Below are 16,867 nucleotides of genomic sequence, written 5' to 3'. Positions count from 1 at the left end.
AGCCGTACTCTGGAGCCGATGAAAAATAATTTTAATTACAAATATGCGAGCACACGTTCGATCCCGTTTTAATTAAACGAATTAATCACCTCTCACCCGCTCTTCCCCTCCGCCCCGTATCCCCCTGCGGTTGCGTCAATCACGTGACGCAGCGTTTTGACCCCTAAAATTTTTAATTTACCCCAAGATAATATGTCGAGAAGAAACCGTCTGGAGTGGTGCTTCTGAAACTAATGAGTTGAGAGCGACATAATATTTAAGTGCTTTTAAGTTACGTTTAACGTGTAACCGCTTTAATACTCTCAGTCAAACACTTCATTTGGAATTATATGATACTGGTTGTGAAGTGGCGAGACGATTGATAAACCGGCAATTTCTTAATGTGCAATATTAGTTAAAATTAGTTTATTATTTGTTGTTCTTTAAACTTATTAGGCTAACACTGTAAGCGGTGCGTGTTTCTTTCTCTTTCTATTTTCTTAGATTTTTTTCTCTCACCTAATACTTCTATGTTGTCGCTATTTGTGGAGATCTACAATTGGTTTTGTGTTATTAGTTTAATGATTAGGCAGTAAGTGATTCGTGAGTCGGGAATTAGGGAGCTCCAAATAAAACCAACATCTCGTAACACCGTTATAATCGAAACTGGCTCTCGCTGACTACCTACATAATACGTTACATTATAAAAGATAATTAACCTAATACCTACATTACACCTCCACCCTTATTCTAATATCTATATTAAAATATCTACTCCTTACTAACGAATCTTACAAAATCATCTTGAAAGTCCTCTACAGTATACACATCTTATTACAAAATAAATAACTCAAAACAGTAGCTAAATTATATAACTTATTATTACTTTACAATCTAATACCATCTTAATCTATTTCAAAACCATAATATCTTGGTGGCCTACGAGTTCTTAAAGGTCGAGTATGCGTATCAATGAGGGCAGGGTCCGGCGCATCCGCCGCACGCGGCCGCTCGCCAGCCGCTACGCTGCCGGCGGCGCCGCCAGCACCGCCGCTGTCCGCCGAGCCACTCGGACATACCAATACAGACTGAGGCGACAGGCCGCTGCTCCGCGGAGGACAACTAATTGATGACAAAGAACGCACTCTTATCTGATCGACATGTCTATGTATATTAGTGCCCTCTGACGTTTCTAACTCATAGTTTGTACTGCCTAACTTTTTTACTATTTTCCCTGCCAACCACTTATCTTTGCCTGGACGATAGCTGCGATACCATATCCCTGCTCCCTCTTTAAACTCCCTCACAACCCCTCCTACCGCCCTCTCTTGTCGTCGTTGAGCGGCTTGAACGTGACAATCACGCTCTGGCTTCAAACAGTCCAGTCTGGTGCGTAGCGATCGTCCTTGCAACAATTTGGCTGGGCTTACACCTGTTGTACTGTGTTCAGTATTCCTATACATCAACAAATACCTATTTAAAGCTGTTTCGACATCTACCCCTTGAGCGTACGCTTTTTTTATTACTTTTTTACAAGTTTTCACCGCATTTTCCGCCGCGCCATTAGATGCGGGGTGATATGGCGCCGCCGTAATATGCTCAATACCATTACTTTTCAAAAACAATGAAAATTCTGCGCTACTAAATGGTGGACCATTATCACTTACTATTTGCTTTGGTAAGCCAAATCTAGCAAACATATCTCGTAAATTGATAATTACACTTTTTGCCGATGTATTGTTTATTTTCGAAATTTCAATCCACTTTGACCCTGCATCAATAGTAACGAAGTACAAAATTCCATTAAATGGGCCAAGAAAGTCCATATGTAATCTGGTCCAGGGACGTGCAGGCCATGGCCAGCTGCGCGGCGTGTGCGCAGGCGGGGCGTCCGCCACACTGGCGCACACGGCGCATGCGCGGCACACGTCCTCCACTACCTCGTCTAACCCTGGCCACCACACGTAACTACGCGCTACCTGCTTCGTTTTTACAATCCCCATATGAGAATCATGTAACTCTTTTAAAACTTTCCCTGTACATGACCTAGGTATGACTACACGATAACCCCACATGATGCAGCCCATTTCTTCATACAACTCGTTTTTTCTAGTGAAAAAGGGTTGCAGTTCTTTCATATCCATTTTATGAGGCCATCCGTCTCTTATGTAACTAAGCACCCTGCTCAATACACAATCATTTGCGGTTTCCCGTTTAATTTGTGTATAATCTAATAATAAAGCATCCGATGCGAAGTGTAGGTATGTTTGCTCGGGCAGCTCATTGTACTCGCTCACTTGGGTTTCTTTATGTTTCATTAACATCCGCGATAAAGCATCCGCCACATTTTTTTCCGTGTTTACATATTCTATACCAAAGTTATACGCGGATAAAATTAATGCCCATCTTTGTAGCCTACTAGATGTCATATTCGGTATACCTTGATGGGGGCCGAAAATAGTAACCAATGGTTTGTGGTCTGTTCGTAAAGTAAAATGACGTGCAAACAGATATTGATGGAATTTCTTCACGGCATACACGATAGCCAAAGCCTCCTTCTGGATCTGGCTGTAGTTGAGCTCGGCGGGCGTGAGCGCGCGCGACACGCACGCCACGGGCCGCTCGCGCCCCTCCGCGTCGCGCTGCGCCAGCACGGCCCCCAGCCCGTGCGCTGACGCGTCACAAGTCACTATCATGGGTCGACTCCCATCGTAATGAGTTAATATAATTGTTTCACTCAACAAACGTTTAACTTGGGAAAAAGCGTGCTTTTGTTCCTCGCCCCAGTACCATTTCACACATTTCTTTAGTAAATTATACAACGGATTTAAGTAAGTACTCAGGTTTTTAATAAATCTGCTGTAAAAATTTACCATTCCGATAAAAGATCTCAATTCCGAAACATCCCTGGGACTTTTTAATTCCACAATTGCTTTTATTTTGTCCTGATCCGCCCGTATTCCATTTTTATCGATTACATAGCCCAAATACTTGACGTTACTTACAAGAAAAGCACACTTTTCTTTTTTAACTTTCATTCCGTATTCCACCAATCGACGCAGAACCATATCTAATATTTTAAAATGCTTTTCTTTCGTTTCAGTTGCAATTAAAACATCATCTAAAAATATAACTACATTAGGTATATCTCCTAAAAGATTTATCATCATTCTCTGAAATATTCCCGGACTAGAAGCCAGTCCGAACACCAATCTATTGTACATAAACAAACCCCTATGGGTATTGATAACCGTATACTTTTTAGAGTCATTATCAAGTTCAATTTGATTGTACGCTTGAGACAGGTCAATATTACTAAAGTACTGACAACCTCCTAAATTAGTTAACAAATCGTCAATCTTGGGCACAGGAAACTTGTCGATCGATAAGTAACGATTCAATGTCACCTTATAATCTGCGCATATCCGAATGGCTCCGTCGGGCTTGCTGACCACTACAAGCGGTGTGGCCCAGTCGGAGCAGTCGACGGGCTTGACCACGCCAGCCGCCAGCATAGCGTCCAGCTCGGAGTCGACGCGCTCACGCAGCGCGTACGGCAGCGGCCGCGCGCGGCAGTACACCGGGACCGCGTCCGTGCGCACGTGTAGCCTCGCCTTGCCACCATTGAAACGCCCCAACTCGCCATCAAATAATTTAGGGTATCTGGAAATTAATTCATAGACCTCCGTCATTACATTGCCACTATTTTCTTTTACATTATTTACATAAAATTTTGGAATAGATATATTCAGTTCTGACAGCCATTGACGCCCCAACAATGATGTAACCCCCTTTTCAATGACATATAAGTCCAATTTTTTGCTACACCTGTCGTAATTCACTGTAGTCTCAATATAACCTAACGGTTTTACTTTACTACCGTCATAAAAAGTAAGACTCAATTGACATTCCATAATAGGTAAATGAGAGAACAATCGATCATATGTACTTTTACTAATACACGACAACGCTGACCCTGTATCAATTTCCATAACAATTTCATGTGTTTCTACTAAAATAGGTAAACTAACCGGTCTGTAATTGCTCAATGACATTTGCATTACTGGCTCCTCATAATCGTCGTCGTTATAACTTTCCTCAACGATGGCCCCCGCGCCGGCGCCGCCACTGTCGGTGCATCTTCTACATTCGGGCACCTCCTCGCCGTGCACATAGTGAGCCCGTGTGCTACCCATGCCTCCAGGTCCACCCCTTTGCATACGGGGTCGACTGCCCCCCTGCTGCCCCGCTCTCTGCACCGTGCACACTCTCCGCAAATGTCCAATGATACCACACTTTGAACAAACATAGTTTTTGTTGTGATTGCAATGAAACACGCGACGTTCGGACAACAACTGATTTATTTTATAAGACAAGTCTTTTACAAATACCCACCACTACATTTCCCCCTTTTAAAACTTACATAATAACTTGTTATAATCCTAATCCACCACCCCTTAAAATTAGTTACTATATATAATTAATTTTTAATCTATTTCCAAATTGAGCTTCTTTGCGAAACTACGGGTAATAGGTCTTCTGTATCGCGGGGGCGGCATTGTGGATCCCAATTGATTTGAATTTTCTTCTTTAATTGAGTCTGGTTTCAAGTATAACTGTTTATTTAATGGAGGAGCCTCCGGTACGCATTCATCTTTGTTGGGATTCACACTGTCGCCTACACTCTGCGCTTCATTTTTTATGTTGCTACATTCCGCATTCTCACATTTGATTAAGTGACGCCGATTGCGTCTGTATCTTGCTCCCAATTTGTTTTGAACAATGTAAGCACGCGGAGTTGCAGCTCGGTGAAGTACAGTGCTGGGAATTCTTGTTTTTCCATTTATACATATAACACGGTCACCCTCCTTCAGCTCAGACAAGGGTCTTACTCGCTTGTCGTAATTTAATTTTGATTTTAATTGGTTCTTTTTTATTGTATTGTACTCTGACTGATCTATTAGTTTTGGTTGTAAGCAGTCTGAGCTGACTGGGAGTTTACATCGTAATCTCCGACTCATTAACATTTGTGCGGGTGAGCTCAAACCATCGCGGGGCGTGTTTCTGTAGTTCAGCAATGATAACTGAAAATCAGTACCACTTTTAACCGCTTTGGTCAATAAAGACTTTACAGTTTGCACCGCCCGCTCGCTTTTTCCGTTAGCTTGTGCGTAATTAGGAGATGACGTCACATGGTCAAATCCCCACTCATTAGCAAATTGTTTAAACTCTCGGCTGGAGTACTGTGTACCATTGTCGCTGATTAGCGTCTCCGGTATCCCGTGGCGTGCAAATGTTTCTTTCATACACTTTATTACACTGATTGATGATATATTATTTAGTTCAAAAACTTCCACAAAATTCGAAAAATAATCCACGATGAGTAAAAAGTATTTTTTCCTGTATTCGAACAGATCTGAACCCAACTTCGCCCATGGTAAATTTGGTACATCTATGTTCATCAATGGTTCTTTCGCGGGCATGTTTGAGCACTCCCGACAAATGCTACACCGTTTGACATACTGTTCAATATCTCTTGATATATTCGGCCAAAATATCACCTGCCTCGCGCGCCGCTTACACCGATCTATGCCCTGATGTCCCTCGTGCACTATATATAACATTTGTTCCCTCAACGCGGCTGGTATCAACACCGTATTTTCTTTAAATATTACGTCATCAATAACATATAAATCATCTTTCATAGCCCAATACTCCCTTATGTTCTCATTAACATTATATTTATGATTCGGCCAACCTTCTTTAATATATTGTATTAACTTTTGAAATTGTTCATCTGATTTGGTTTCCTTTTTTATCAAAGTTAACTTTTTGTTTGATATAGGCAAATTGTTAACTACCAATTTGATTTGATCTACAACATTGTTGTGAATTTCTTCACTATATAAATCAGGTAGCGGTGCGCGTGACAATGTGTCAGCAATATACATGAACTTTCCCGGCTTGTAACATACCACTAAATCGTACCCCTGTATTCTTAACATCATGCGTTGTAAGCGTGCTGGAACGGACATCAAAGGTTTCCTAAATATACTTTCCAGAGGTTTATGATCCGACTCCACGACTATTCTTTGTTTCCCATACACGTATTGATGGAACCTTTCACACGCGAATACTATGGCGAGAAGCTCCTTTTCAATCTGTGCGTAGCGGCGTTGCGCGGGCGTGAGCGTGCGCGACGCGTACTCAACGGGTCGGCCGTCCTGCATGAGCACGGCGCCCAGCGCATCGCTGCTCGCGTCCACCGACAGCACGGTCGGCCGCGACACGTCGTACAGCGCCAGCACCGGGGCAGAGCTTACACATACCTTTAATTTGTCGAATGCTGCCTGTTCACTATACTCCCACCGCCAGCTATTCTCCTTTTTTAATAAATTTGTGAGTGGAATAGCATGCTGGGAATAGTTCGGAATAAACTTAGCCAAGTAGTTCACAGCCCCTAAAAAACGCTCTAAACTTTTCCTATCCGTTGGCGGTGGCATGTCCAATATAGCTGTCACTTTGTTACTATCCGGTCTCATTCCATTGGCATCAAAGATGTGGCCTAAATAAGTGACTTCCTGCACCCCTATTTTACACTTATTTTTGTTAAACTTTAGATTTATCTCTCTCGCTCGTTTTAATAAAGCATTCAATCTCCTATCGTGTTCTTGTCTCGTTTGGCCCCACACAATAATATCATCTACGAAGCTATCCGTACCGTCCAGGTCTTCCAGAAGTTGCCTCATTTTCCCGTGAAATACTTCGGAAGCACAACTAATCCCAAACGGTAAGCGTAAAAACTGATAACGACCGAAGGGTGTCGCAAAAGTACAGAGGTCGGCGCTGTCCTCGTCCAGCTGCACCGCCCAGAAGCCCGAGTTGGCGTCGAGCACGCTGAAGTAGCGCGCGCCCGCCAGCCGCGCCGCCAGCTCCGCCACCGTGGGCAGCTGGAAGTGCGCGCGCCGCACTGCACGGTTCAGCTCGCGCGGGTCTAAGCACACGCGGATGCCGTTATCGCGCCGTGTCACGCTCAATTTCGTACACCCTTCTCACGTGATTATTATGAAAAGCATTCGACTTACATACCCGTGCGAAGTGTCCACGATTACCGCATACGTAACAGGTGACATGCTGCGCCGGGCATCGGCCCGTGACACAGCGCACGCCGCCGCAGCCGCGGCAGGCGCTAGCCGCCGCCCCGCGCGGCCCGCGCGCCGGCCCTGCGCCCGCGCTGCCGCCGCCGCCGGCCAGCTGGCGCCCTCGTTGCGTCGTCCGCGCCCCGCGCTGCTGCACCCTGTCTACGTGCACTACACTATCTCCGCCTCCCGCGCCCCTCGCGGTCATATGGCGACTAGTCTCCTGTGACACTTCTTCGGCTTGACACATTTTGACGGCCTTATCGAGATTAAGGTCATCACACCGCAGCAGGCGGTCCCGGACCGTTCCGCTGCGCACCCCACACACGATGCGGTCCTTAATCAGCTCCTCCTCGAGCGACCCGAACTCGCACCTTTTACTGAGAAGACGTAATGACGTCACATATTGTTGAATTGATTCCCCTTCTCCTTGGTTACGCATAAAAAAATTATATCGCAGCAACGTTATGTTCTCTTTTGTTCCGAAATAAATGTCGAACTTTCTTATTATTTCGTCCACGTCATCGCGCTCATCGTCGTTTTTAAATTGGAAAGTTTGATACACGTCGTAACCTTCGGATCCGATCAGGTTCACAAGTAAACTAGCCTGCACGCTAGCAGACTCTTTCTTCACCCCCGACGCCTTCATAAATATCATGAATTGTTGTTTCCACCGTTTCCACGCATCAGCTCTGCTGACAGGACCTCCCTCCATGTTTAATTCAGACGGTGGCCGCGCGTGCTCCATTGTTAATTGTTGAAACGACTTTTTCTTAATAATACACGAATGTCCCACACTACACTAAACCCGCACTCCAACTATCAACGATATACTTGCTTGAAATACACAAATACTGCACAAATAACACTGTTATTTCAATTTACCGCTGCCACCATGTTGTGATTGCAATGAAACACGCGACGTTCGGACAACAACTGATTTATTTTATAAGACAAGTCTTTTACAAATACCCACCACTACAGTTTTGAAACTTGCAATTGACTGCAAAGTGATCCGACGCGCCGCACGATGAACAGTAACAGTTCGATGACGGCTGACGCGCTGCAATGCCGCCCCCTCTGCCCCCGCGAGACCCGCTCGCCCGGCGAGGATGCGCGTGCAACGCAAACAAACCGTTATCTCGACTGCCACTAATCACTTGATTCACTTGTGTTGTAATACTTGACCTTTTGCTTTCCATAATAGCTGAATCCCGCTCCGCCGCATCTAATGTAACCGTTAAACTTAATGCCGTTTCAAATGTCAAATTTTTTTCAGAAAGCAACCGCTGTCTTATAATGTCACTGCGCACGCCCCAAATCAACTGGTCGCACAAATTATCTTCCAGCGCCGCCCCAAACTGACATCTCTTTGCTAATTTACGTAACTCCGCCACATATTCGTTGACCGGCTCAGCACTGCATTGTGTTCGCTGTCTAAACAGGTACCGCTCCGTCCATTTAGATGGTGCCGGTTGTAAATGATCGCGCATTAATTTTACCACCTCATCATAGGACATTTTTGAAGGTGAAATAGGGCTCGCCAAAGCAGATAACAGCTCATAAGCACTTTCACCCATCACTGCAATTAATGTGGCTAATTTAATTGTCTTTTCCGTGATAGAATTAGCCACAAAGTACATTTCCATGCGCTCCACGTATGCCGTCCAGTTCCCGGACTTCACGTCGAATTCTCCTAATCTTCCCACCGACATTTTCCGTTTTCTTATGTTCCTTCTGCACCGCTACACTTCCAGTCGCAAATAATCCTCGTCGCCAATTGTTATGTCGGGAATTAGGGAGCTCCAAATAAAACCAACATCTCGTAACACCGTTATAATCGAAACTGGCTCTCGCTGACTACCTACATAATACGTTACATTATAAAAGATAATTAACCTAATACCTACATTACAGTGATGATGTTGATCTCCCAAATATTAAATAAACAAAAAATATAAATATATATTTAAGATTATATACAAGGTGCTAGTGACGTCGTAACGAAGACTGTGGGGGATGATTAAGTCGATGATTCTGAATTAATATCAAGTGGAATTTTCCATCGCAAAATTCAAATTATTTTCAGTTACATACTTTTCCGACCTGGAACCTGACAGAGGGCAGCGGTAACTGTCAGTACTATTCAGAGGTGGAGGACAGGAGGCCTAGTACGGCATTGAAATAGACTACTCTAGGCGCCATCCCACCCGCGTCAGACAGAGTACTGCGGGGCGGAAGGCAAGAGGGAAACTACTGCCTCATATTTCCCTAAAAAGTAGCATGGAGAATGCTACACCGACAAAACCGTGGCTTTTAAATTAGTGTGATGATGACTTTTCCGACGGAAAATTCCACTTGATATCAACACAGGAACATGGTCTAAATCATCCCTCAAAGTTTTCGCTACGATGTCATTTACACCCTGTACTTATAACCGATATGTTTCTTTTCTTTCTTTTTGGTTTTAAAATATTATTAAAAGTTTGATCAAGACATCAAGACAGCGCGAGTAGTTCAGTTATCTATATTTTACAAACTAAGAAAACACGAGGTAATGCTGTTTTTTTTTTCTTATAAACATAAAGAAGTTACATACATAAACTCATGCCCGTGATCCCTAATGAGCTGCGCAGAGCCACAAGACAAGTAATCAAAAACAATAGCATTGTGTATATCTATTTCTTACTTCTGACTTGGTGAATTCATCAATTTCTCGTCTAATTTACGCATGCGTGCGATTCACAAAGAAAACTTGTGCGGTGTGAACGAACAACTTTTTTAATAAGAAGTTCGAGAGATTCAGCACATTTTGTTGCTCGCAAATGAACAAATTCCCAAGAAATAATATCAAGGAAGTCTATTCTGATATTACCATGGAAATATATAATAAACTTCATGTTTTAATTACATCCGCTTTCAATGAGCTTGATATTAAATAAGTCAGTTTTACGACTGTGGTAGTTTTTCACATGTAATTCCGTTTTAGATGCCAACAAGTTCAAAAACGTGGAAGAAACGTCTAAAACCGTAAAAACTGCTGACGTGTCCACATTAACGAACTGCATCGTCACGCGGCGTGACTGTCACCGATACCACAGTGGAAAAGAATCCGTAGGACTAGTTACTCCATACAACATTCATACATAAACTTTAAACTTTTGACAGACAAATTGAGATAAATATCCTATATTTAATTTCTAATGCAACTTTCTATAACTTGTAATTTTGTAAATTATTATCTCGAGTATTAGTATTATTATTTTATTGTAATTATCATAAATTGTTGTATCCGTCCAGGGTGTTATATGTCTTAAGTCGACTTTGATTAATTATTTGATATCTAACATACAATATATGAATAAATAAATAAATAACTCACGCCTGTTTCACATCGGGGTAAGCAGAGACTATGGACTTTCAATTGTCACTTCATACAACTTAATTATTAATTTAACTTCAGGATTGTGTCCTCTAACACAATAGACGTACTTGTTTTATAAACAAAATTACATACATATAGATTTTAATACTATCGCCAAACTACAACCGTAGTTTGTTGGCGTAACTCGTATTTAACCTGTCACCGAACACTCAATGTATAAGAAATGTATAAATAAAAAGATTAAAAAAATATATCATAAGCAACTGGATTATATCCACCGCAAAACGTGACTATACTTTCACTTATCACATTTTATACTATCATTAAACCAAGTATTTTGTAGAAAATTCAAAATTGCTCCGTGAAATAAATTAATTTATTTTTAAAGCCATCTGAGGCAAATATACAATAAGTCACGTCACAAAAAGGCACAGTTACATTATTTGTACCTAGTTGAACGTTTTGACAGTTCTTAGTGTATACAGTACTTAGGCATGGAGTACACCTACCGTTCTCGTTAGACTGTGCCGCTACCCTCTGTCACCCAGGGACTTCCCCCTGTCCTGGTGACTGTGTCACTTTCCCTAATGATCGGAAACCAGGCTCGCAACTAATCCGGCTTTACTCTCTTTTGTGCTGCACGTACGGAGGGCCGTGACTGTTCTTCTTATAACAGCCATAGCATTTGGAAATTTCAGTAATTTTTAAACTTTTTATTGCAGACCTTGTAATTTAACGCGACAGAAAGTGGAAAAATGTAACAAATGTAGCTTTACGCTGCTTTATTCTGTAACATCAAACAAGACAGTTGAATTTAGACTGAATTACTTATTTAAACAACCTCCTTGTTGTAGTGGTTAGAGCGTTGGGCTGACGATCAGGTGTCCCCGATGGGAACCATGTTGAAATCACTTTGTGAGACTGTCTGGTAAGCACATTGCAGCCTTGAATCTCCTGATTATCCGAAATAGTAATATGATTCCATACTTTGGAAGGCACAAAAGCCGTTGAGTCCCGGATATTAGCCGCAAAAACACCTTTGCCAATCCGCAATGGAGCAGCGTGACTCCTTCTCGTTACTTATAGTAACCTTTTGTTTACTTATTGTAGGTTTGCTTCAGATGGTATTAACTACTTGGCCGGATTTTTTTTTATAACCATAGCGACCCTGTGTCATTCTTCATTCTCTGCCGAGTGATTATGTTACTTGGACTAGTTTCGAACATTTTGATTTTATTATTTTTATGAAACGATATTACCTTTATTTCAAAGACTATTTAAACAAGACGGCGCAAATCCACTAACAAAAAGTTTAGTTACGGATCCTTCGCATCAAGTTTTGCTACGACGTCGTCGAAGCGGCAAGTTATAACCAGTTTAAACAAAGGAAGTTGTATTATTTTGAGGACCAGCAAGAATGTTTAAACATTACATGAATATAATAAATAATTAACTCAATCTTCTTTGTTGGGTTAGTAGTCATATACGTATAATGCGTTTAGCTGCTCTTATCTGCGACATGGCGCTAAAGTCGACTAGAGCTCGGCCTAACAACAGGGTTGATGAACTTGGTCTCCGAGGTACAGTGGTTGAGCCTTGGGCTCACAATCCGGAGATCCCGGGTTCGAATCCCGGTGGGGATATATCACAAAAATCACTTTGTGATCCCTTGTTTAGTTAGGACATTACAGGCTGATAACCTGATTGTCCGAAAGTAAGACTATCCGTGCTTCGGAAGGCACGTTAAGCCTTTGGTCCACTTACTACTTACTGATGTAAACTAAGTACATAGTCGTTACATGAGTCACGACAGGGGCCTTTGGTGGCTCAATAGTAACCCTGACACCAGGCTGGATGAGGTTGGTAATCCACCTCACATCCCACACGATAAAAGAAGATACTGTACCTAATATAATGTGCTAAAGGTACTCTCTGTCCAGAAATTCCAAATCTAGAAATACCACTAGTAACAGCAATGCCTTTACGAGTGCATCTATGGCGACGTAGCGTCACATAGGAAATGTTTGAGGTTACATAGCCGTCCGCTTTGCTTTTGACATGCAGTCACGACACGGCAGCGGAGGGCAGGCGCATACCGCACATTCAGTTCGCATTCCTCGCCGCGGACGCCGGACGCATTCCTCCGGCCAGGCCGGTCTCTGAAGGTGGGTTAAGGTGGGTAAAGGTGGGCAGACATTAGTGTTGTCCTGTGACCTGGATTTGCATATCTGGATGTTGTCGGTTTTCAAGGTTCTTAAGGGCAGGACACACGCTCTAATTTATCATAATATACACACGCGTAGGTTGCCTGGAAGAAATTAATCTGTAGCCAATAAGTCCACCAATTTTACTAGGCTTCTCTTGTCATTTTGTAATTGTTTTTTTAATGTTGCGTCTACGTGCAACAAAGCGTTTCGTATTGCATTGTAGTCCTCAGTCATCAAACCTTTTGTCTTACAATTTGTTCTGGATTAAGCGCTACCAATTTGTCCGACCAAGTAGTTAATGCTTCTGAGGAAAATCCTTAACCTTAATAGAGAAAAAAAACCTAATTAACTGAAGGGGCATGCGCATATTCCACAGCACTACTCCACTGCTTATCGGTGAATGGGTTTTGGACTGACCAACCAACGCCTTTACCCAGAGTGCACTTAATCATTATATCGCAAATTGCATATACACCTCTAGAATATGTTATACTCACAATTCTCGTCTCAAGTTCATGTTTTTCTCTGTCCCGCATTTTCTCAAATGGTACATGATAACTGGTAACAGCCCTATAGCGAGGGAGAAGCGAACACAGTTGACATTCTTTCAGGTACGCTTAGTTGCGGCGAAATGTTTGGAACTCTCCTCCAGAGGCTCGATGTTTTGCTATATTATGTAGTTTGTTATAGGCTTGCATCTTTAATACCGACCCCTCTAACGAGGTCCACTAGAGTCCATGGATTTAAATAAAATCCTTTCAGACAACGCCCTGAGCCGATGGTCCCGCCCAACCGAGCACCTTTTTTATATATTATGTTTATTACTCTCACAACAACACGATAATTGGTAATTAACAATAGAATAAGTTTAAGATGCAGTTGTTGGTGAGAGAGACTGGGGTCTGTGAAAAGCGTTAGCTTATAGTACAGAACCCCAGGCTCCCCCTGTCTTAAGTTCTATAACGGATGAGAGCCTTAAGTGCTCCCCGTTTGTCCAGCCAAGCAGCTTAAATCTACAATCAGTCACGACAAAATTAATAATAATGTAGGCTTGTATGGTGTGTTTTCAAAAATGCTTAATATTCAGCTTATACAACACCGAAGCTATTTGAAACGCAAAGCATCGCTTCGAGCGCTTAAACATACTTGAAGAGCTATGTTGAAGCTTTTCGAAAATTAGTTAGTAGTTTGACACAGCGCTGGAATTACAAGCTATTTCAGATATCGAGGGTGCTACATGACGCGTTCGAGGCAAAACTTGTTTTTGAGGGCTGTAGTTTGATGCTTATAATGTACCATGTAATCATGTTATGATTATTCTGAACAATCTAACAGCTACCCTGTACGTACAGGGAGTTTTATATTGTCTTCTTTACCGGTCTGTTGGAGGAGATCTCTGCTAGAAATAAGCTGAACTGTTCATCTGTCTTCTGTTTCTTATTATCTTTTTAATACATTTTAATTGTGTTCGGTTATCTTTTTTATTTATTTACTGAGTTTGAAGGAAGACATATATATACTCGTATAAGCTATTTCTTATTTTTCCTTTTATCTGTCCTGCTCCTTCCTTTTATTTCTTTCACACACACAAAATAAAACATACTAAAGGAAGCAAATAGGACGTAAAATCTTGTCCAATTTTCCTCATGAAGCATTTTATCAATCTAGTTAAATTTTATCGCATTCTCTGAACCATAAGGATGAATATTTGAAGAGGTACCCGGAAAATTTACAACTTTCGCAAGTGTTGGAGTCCAAAAACTTGGTAAAAGTTTCCAGTGCACATTCGGCGATATCTTGCAGTCTTGCGCGTGCATAAATCCACAGCCGGCTGTATCCGAGTCCATTCTTCAATAACTTTAAACTATATCCCACTCGCGAGTTCTTACGGCCGATAATGTGCGCACGAACTCCCCGAAATACGAAATTCTAAATTAAAACTTAGTTCTTTAACGTAATTTCTCGACTTTGATGATTAATTTGGCAAGATGTTATGTTTTTTTGGTAGCTGTAGGCGTATGATATCAAGTATATAAGATATCTACGTGTTTGATATGACTCATTGTATATTTTGCCTCAGATAGTACGAACTAGATACTTGGCGGGACAAATAGGGGTCAATGACCTTGTGACGTAGGTAATACATATGTGTCTAATGTACACGTGCCTACTTGTACTACATACATATACGAATAAATTCATGCCCGTAATCCCGAATGAGGTGGACGGAGCCATTGATCAAAGACAACTTGCAGCCGCTGTTGATAAAAAGCCGACTGAAGTTATGATTGATATGATGAACCTTATGGTGACAAGGGCCTCAGGGGTAAAGGTATTGTATTATAACTAATATTTTGATCTTTATTCAAAAGATAAATTCTTGAGTTTTTAAATACGTGAAAGTAGAATTCTCTGCCGACTTTTGTATTTCCGAATGCGTATAAGTATAACCGGGTGGTTTCAAGGTCAGAGTGAACATGCACTTTCTGGGCAAGCTCGCTCCATCTTAGGCCTCGTCAATGCCTTGTATGAATGAATGTATTTTGGTAACGGCCTCCGTGGTCCGGTGGTTGAGCGTTGTGCTCACGATCCGGAGGTCCCGGGTTCAAATCCCGGTGGGGACAAATCACAAAAATCACTTTGTGATCCCTATTTCGGTTAGGACATTACAGGCTGATCGCCTGATTGTCAAAAAAGTAAAAAGATCCGTGCTTCGGAAGGCACGTTAAGCCGTTGGTCCCGGTTATTACTTACTGATGTAAGTACGTAGTCGTTACATGGGTCATGTCAGGGGCCTATGGCGGCTCAGTAATAACCCTGACACCAGGGTTGATGCGGTTGGTAATTCACCTCACAATCCACACGATAGAAGAAGAATGTATTTTGGTAGTAAAGTAGATATTTTTAGACATATGGTGTATAAGGTCGTAGCACAAGGTTGTGAATCCTTAATTGCACGATTTAGTAGTAAAGTGACATTTACGAGGCAATACGTGCGTACAAATGTAACGCTGACATTTATGTGTTACGCGTTAAACTTTTATTTCCGTGGGGATTATACGGGTTACTGAAGAATACCTGACCCTTCTCATGTTATTTGCATATACCATCGTAGCTCCTAAGATTCAGACAAGCTGTTTCTTTCAGTCATGTTGTTACTGAATTATGACATGTAGTCGTTACATGAGCCATGTCAGGTTTGGTGGCTCAATAGAAACCCTGACACCAGGCTTGATGAAGTCGGTCACTGATCTCGTAACCCACCTGAGACAAGAAGAAGAAGAATCACGTACTTACCTATATTTCATAAAATGGATCTCGACTATTGAATAAAGTTATGTTAGTTATGTGTTACCTATTTTGAACGAAAAGCGGTTAGTAAATGTGGCACCAGGACTTGCGCAGTCGAGATTGACTGTCAAGCAACTGTTGGATGGATTCACGATGGACTAGACCCGAGTGAGAGCCTTCAGCGCTCCCCATTTGTCCGGCCAAGTAATCTACAATAAGTCACGTCAAAAAAAAACAAACTTCCTGAAGTGTGGATTACCCAGTGACACGTTTTGAATAGGGAAACGAACAATCTACAACCATTGTTCCCGATTACGTACACCTACCAAATAAAAACCATCTGACAATCACGAATAATCCTCTGATGCGGATATAGTAAGTACATAATTACGAAAAAATACGAAAACCTTGTAACTGAGTGACCCTCAAAACATTCTAACCATAATAACCGCGCGTTACAGTAATAGTTTTTAAACGGTCATTGTGAAGTGGAGGTATGAAATTAAAGTGCCATATTATATTAAAAGCGGATGTAGCGGAGCCCCCACGTACACCAGATTGCAGGAGCACTTCCAACAAAGACCGGCGTTTAAACCCTTCAAATAGAGCATGAAAATTCCAACAGAAAGGATTAATGGTGTTGCCCTAATCATTATTTAGCGAGCCGGTTCATTTCCGCGGTGATTATGGAGGCCGAATTAAAAATAAAAGGTTCCCGTTCTCAGCACGGATTATAAGGAAAATAATTACAAAGTTACCCACTCTTATTTTAATACTTATTTAAGAAATGTTTTTTTCTTAAATTCAAGGTGCTCGAAATTCATCATCTCTTTAGCGTTATTCCCGTTTACCACAGGGTCTGTTTA

General features: G+C 41.9%; 2 protein-coding genes across 2 annotated transcripts in view; one reads left to right on the top strand and one right to left on the bottom strand.

Annotated features, from left to right (window-relative positions):
• The window catches only part of LOC126366160 (protein O-mannosyl-transferase TMTC1-like), a 247,103-nt gene that overhangs the window by 130,625 nt on the left and 99,611 nt on the right, over positions 1-16,867 (top strand). The window lies entirely within an intron of this gene.
• Positions 623-4,288, bottom strand: LOC126366148 (uncharacterized protein K02A2.6-like). The gene is made up of 2 exons (XM_050009092.1): positions 4,011-4,288; positions 623-3,642 (listed from the first exon to the last, which is right to left on the bottom strand). The coding sequence occupies exon 2, from the start codon at positions 3,492-3,494 to the stop codon at positions 885-887; it is 2,610 nt and encodes an 869-aa protein (XP_049865049.1). The 5' UTR covers positions 3,495-3,642; positions 4,011-4,288; the 3' UTR covers positions 623-884.

The sequence above is a fragment of the Pectinophora gossypiella genome, chromosome 4 (genome assembly GCF_024362695.1).
Source record: "Pectinophora gossypiella chromosome 4, ilPecGoss1.1, whole genome shotgun sequence".
Lineage (NCBI taxonomy): Eukaryota > Metazoa > Arthropoda > Insecta > Lepidoptera > Gelechiidae > Pectinophora > Pectinophora gossypiella.
This window is presented reverse-complemented; position numbering and strand designations above follow the sequence as displayed.

Coding starts and splice junctions, on each gene's coding strand:
- LOC126366148 (XM_050009092.1), bottom strand. CDS start 3,494: ATGCTGGCGGCTGGCGTGGTCAAGCCCGTCGACTGCTCCGACTGGGCC.